This window comes from Schistocerca nitens, chromosome 1 (genome assembly GCF_023898315.1).
Source record: "Schistocerca nitens isolate TAMUIC-IGC-003100 chromosome 1, iqSchNite1.1, whole genome shotgun sequence".
Lineage (NCBI taxonomy): Eukaryota > Metazoa > Arthropoda > Insecta > Orthoptera > Acrididae > Schistocerca > Schistocerca nitens.
In genome coordinates, this window is record NC_064614.1 from 828,916,763 (window position 1) to 828,920,025 (window position 3,263).

General features: G+C 38.9%; 1 protein-coding gene across 1 annotated transcript; it reads left to right on the forward strand.

The window, feature by feature from the left end:
• Positions 1–561: 561 nt before the first annotated feature.
• Positions 562–2,911, forward strand: LOC126262860 (uncharacterized). The gene is made up of 3 exons (XM_049959728.1): positions 562–755; positions 1,351–2,146; positions 2,240–2,911. The coding sequence occupies exons 2-3, from the start codon at positions 1,541–1,543 to the stop codon at positions 2,258–2,260; spliced, it is 627 nt and encodes a 208-aa protein (XP_049815685.1). The 5' UTR covers positions 562–755; positions 1,351–1,540; the 3' UTR covers positions 2,261–2,911.
• Positions 2,912–3,263: the final 352 nt, after the last annotated feature.

The following is a 3,263-nucleotide window of genomic DNA, read 5'->3' on the forward strand; positions in this document are numbered from 1 at the left end:
TTCATCGTCGCATGTTACACTATGGACAATGTTGAAAGGACTCGTGGTGTGGCAGGCTTGTGTGACGTGTGTGGAACAAATTTTAATACAAGAAAAAGCTTGTACCGACATATGAGGGTGAAGCATCGCAAGAATATTTATGTACATCCTAGGAAAGAAATATGCAATATTTGCGACAAGTTGGTAACAGACGTAAACAAACACTTGAAGAGACTCAATTTCGCATCTGGAAAGGTAGGAGGCAAGTTGGTTACCTCTCTGTCACCATATGAATGAATGCTGCGTGAATCTTAATGTAACACAACTGCAAGCAGATGGCTGGTTCATAGTCAAGCGTGCTATATTGGCGGAAATATGGAGATATCACCAGTGTGATATCGGGGGTGCGGTCTTTCCTCTAAATTTCTAAAGTACTTTCATGAAGCACAAATAACTTATTTTAGATATTTAAGTAACGCAGGCCCTAGTTTCTCACCGCGGCTTCACTGTGTTATTCCACATCCCTGAAGATTCTCCTTCATAATTGGCAGTATGAAACATGATGGATGAATAAGTGCATTAATTGTGCTTACACGTTCTTTTCCCGTTGCAGTACGCTATTAAGATATTAAGCAAAAACCTGTGTTTTTTTTAGATGGCATGTACCGAGTGCAATACATGTAGATGCCCTCGGAGGCAAGAACTGATACACCATTTGGAGTGTGTTCACCAACAGAGAATGGAGTGCAAAGAAATGACATTTAATTCTGTGGAAGGTGAGGAAACAAAAGCATAGTTTATTATTTCTATTTGCCAGATAACTGATGTTGTACATTGTTTGTACATGCAGTACTTTCCAGTGAGTTAATGATATGATTTAGTTATTATTAGTGTTCATGTTGGGTATCATTTATGTAAATATAGGTAAGAAAGTATCATAGGGTAATCAATGATTGGCAATATATCTACAGTGTATAACTTAAACAACTCTAAACTGTCGGACTTATTAAGGTGTTAATCTGGATTTGCCCCAGCATGCTACATGTTTCTAAATCTTGGTGGTGGTGGCAGGCTGATCTGTAGTGTAGCCCTAGGCTTAGTTTGGAATGTTGGTATAAAGCATTCTTACATTGATTGTATGTACATACCTCAACCATTTTCAGATTCTATGACACATGAGTAGGAGAGACTGTCTCCATTACCATTATTTCTCAGGCACCTTGCTTATAATAATTATTAGAGAGCTGCTAATATGTTTTGACCTTATTCAGTGTTATCTTGTGTATTTCAACTAAATTATTTCCTCAGAATAACACACAAATGCTGTACTTAAGTTTGTATTTCTTATGCATTGTAATTTTATTTTCATAGTTCTTTCTGTGGAAGGAACAGATGGAAGCTGAAGAGAAGGTTTCCTTCATAAGACCAAGGGGAAAACAGAAATGTGATTATTTTGTTTGCCACCGTTCTGGATATGCTGACAAAACAGCTTCAGGCAGAAGGTTAAGGGAACCTTCAATCAAAATTGGTGACACCTGCCCTGCCTGTTTGGTAGTCGAAAATGTGTCATCTAACATGGTTAATGTCAAGTTCTACAGGACACAGTCTCTCTGTGGGTAGCCTACATCTGACCACAGCTGACAGGGCAATGGTTGCTGAATTAATTGCACAAGGTGTTCCTGATACTACAATTTTGAAGAAAGTGAGAGAGAGCATTCAAGTTGGACTCTTCAGAAGAGTTCATCTTTTAAGCAAACAAGATATTAGAAATATTAGGAAAGAATACAAGCTGGACGATAGTAGTGCACACCAAGATGATGCAACCAGTGTTGATCTTTGGGTGAGACAACAAGAGTGCCTAGGGAAAGATTCCCCGGTGATTTATTACAAAGCCCAAGGCACTGAGGATAATGGAAACAAATTATCAGAAAGTGACTTTATGATAGCCCTTATGACTGAGTATCAGCAGAAAATGGCAAAAAAAGTTTTGATAGACAGCACACATGGCACTAATAGGTATAAATTTTATCTGACCACACTGTTGACCGTGGATGAATTTGGTGCTGGATGTCCAGTTTCTTATTGCCTCAGTACACATACTGACACAAGGTCCATGCGAGTTTTCTTTGAGCAGATTAAAAAATGTCTTGGAAACATCAAAACAAAGGTAAGAATACAGTTTCATTAGAGAATGTTTGATCCACTGCTTGCTGAAAATAACTATAGCATTAACATGTGTGTTTAATTTTTATTTTTATAGGTATTCATGTCTGATGACTGACAGCTACTACAGTGCCTGGAGTGTAGTTATGGGCCATAGTGAACATAGGTTGTTATGTACCTGGCACGTTGATCGGGCATGGAGACGGAATATATGTGCAAAAGTAAATGGGAATGCAATGCTGAAGAGTACTGTATACAAAGCTCTGAAAACTTTGCACTTACAGACAGATAGAGAGAAATTCTCAGAGCTGCTGGATGGCTTTCTTACTTGGAGTGCAGAGGAGGAAGGAACTGAGGAGTTTGGCAAGTACTTTAAAGATAGATATTCATGGAAGGCACATATGTGGACATACAGCTACAGAATTGGACTTGGCCTTAATACAAATATGTTCTTAGAAGCAAACCATAAAACTCTTAAATACTCATACTTACTGAAGAAAATAAATAACAGAGTAGATAAATGTATCCAAGCCCTATTGCACAGAACGAGGGACTCACTTTTTCAAAGATTAATAAGGCTTTGTAAGGGGACACAGAGAACTACACGCAGTGCTGAAATAAGTAAGAGTCACAGAAGAGGTTGTGGTATCAATAAGGAACTGATACACTGCGTTGAAGATGGCACATGGGATGTAAACACCCTTTCTGATCGGCCCCCATATACTGTCACCTATACAGAGAACTCTTGCACTGCATGCCCATTGTCCTGTCCTGAATGCAAGGTATGTACACTTATTTTCAACAGTTAAATTCCTAGGTGTAACAACCATTTGTGCCAATTTAAGAGATGTTAATCCACATGTGCGTATAATGTATTAGTTTTCATTTCTTTTCAGATCTGTGTACACAGTTATGTGTGTTCTTGCACAGACAATTTGATCAAGGGTAACCTCTGTGAACACATTCATGCAGTGAAAATCAGCAAAGGAACTGTAAAGCTCCCTACGCAAGACAGGTTCTGCAGAGAGTCATCTGTGCAGGAGTTAACACAAATAATTGCTCAGCAGACTTCAGCTGCTGGCAGCACTGTTGACTACCGAGCTGCTTTGGAAGACAGGCTG

Bases quoted from the DNA above. Each gene is read 5' to 3' on its own strand.
- LOC126262860 (XM_049959728.1), top strand. From the start codon at position 1,541: ATGTGTCATCTAACATGGTTAATGTCAAGTTCTACAGGACACAGTCTC. The intron at 2,147-2,239 runs GTAAGAATACAG...TTATTTTTATAG, and splicing joins TTGGAAACATCAAAACAAAG to GTATTCATGTCTGATGACTG.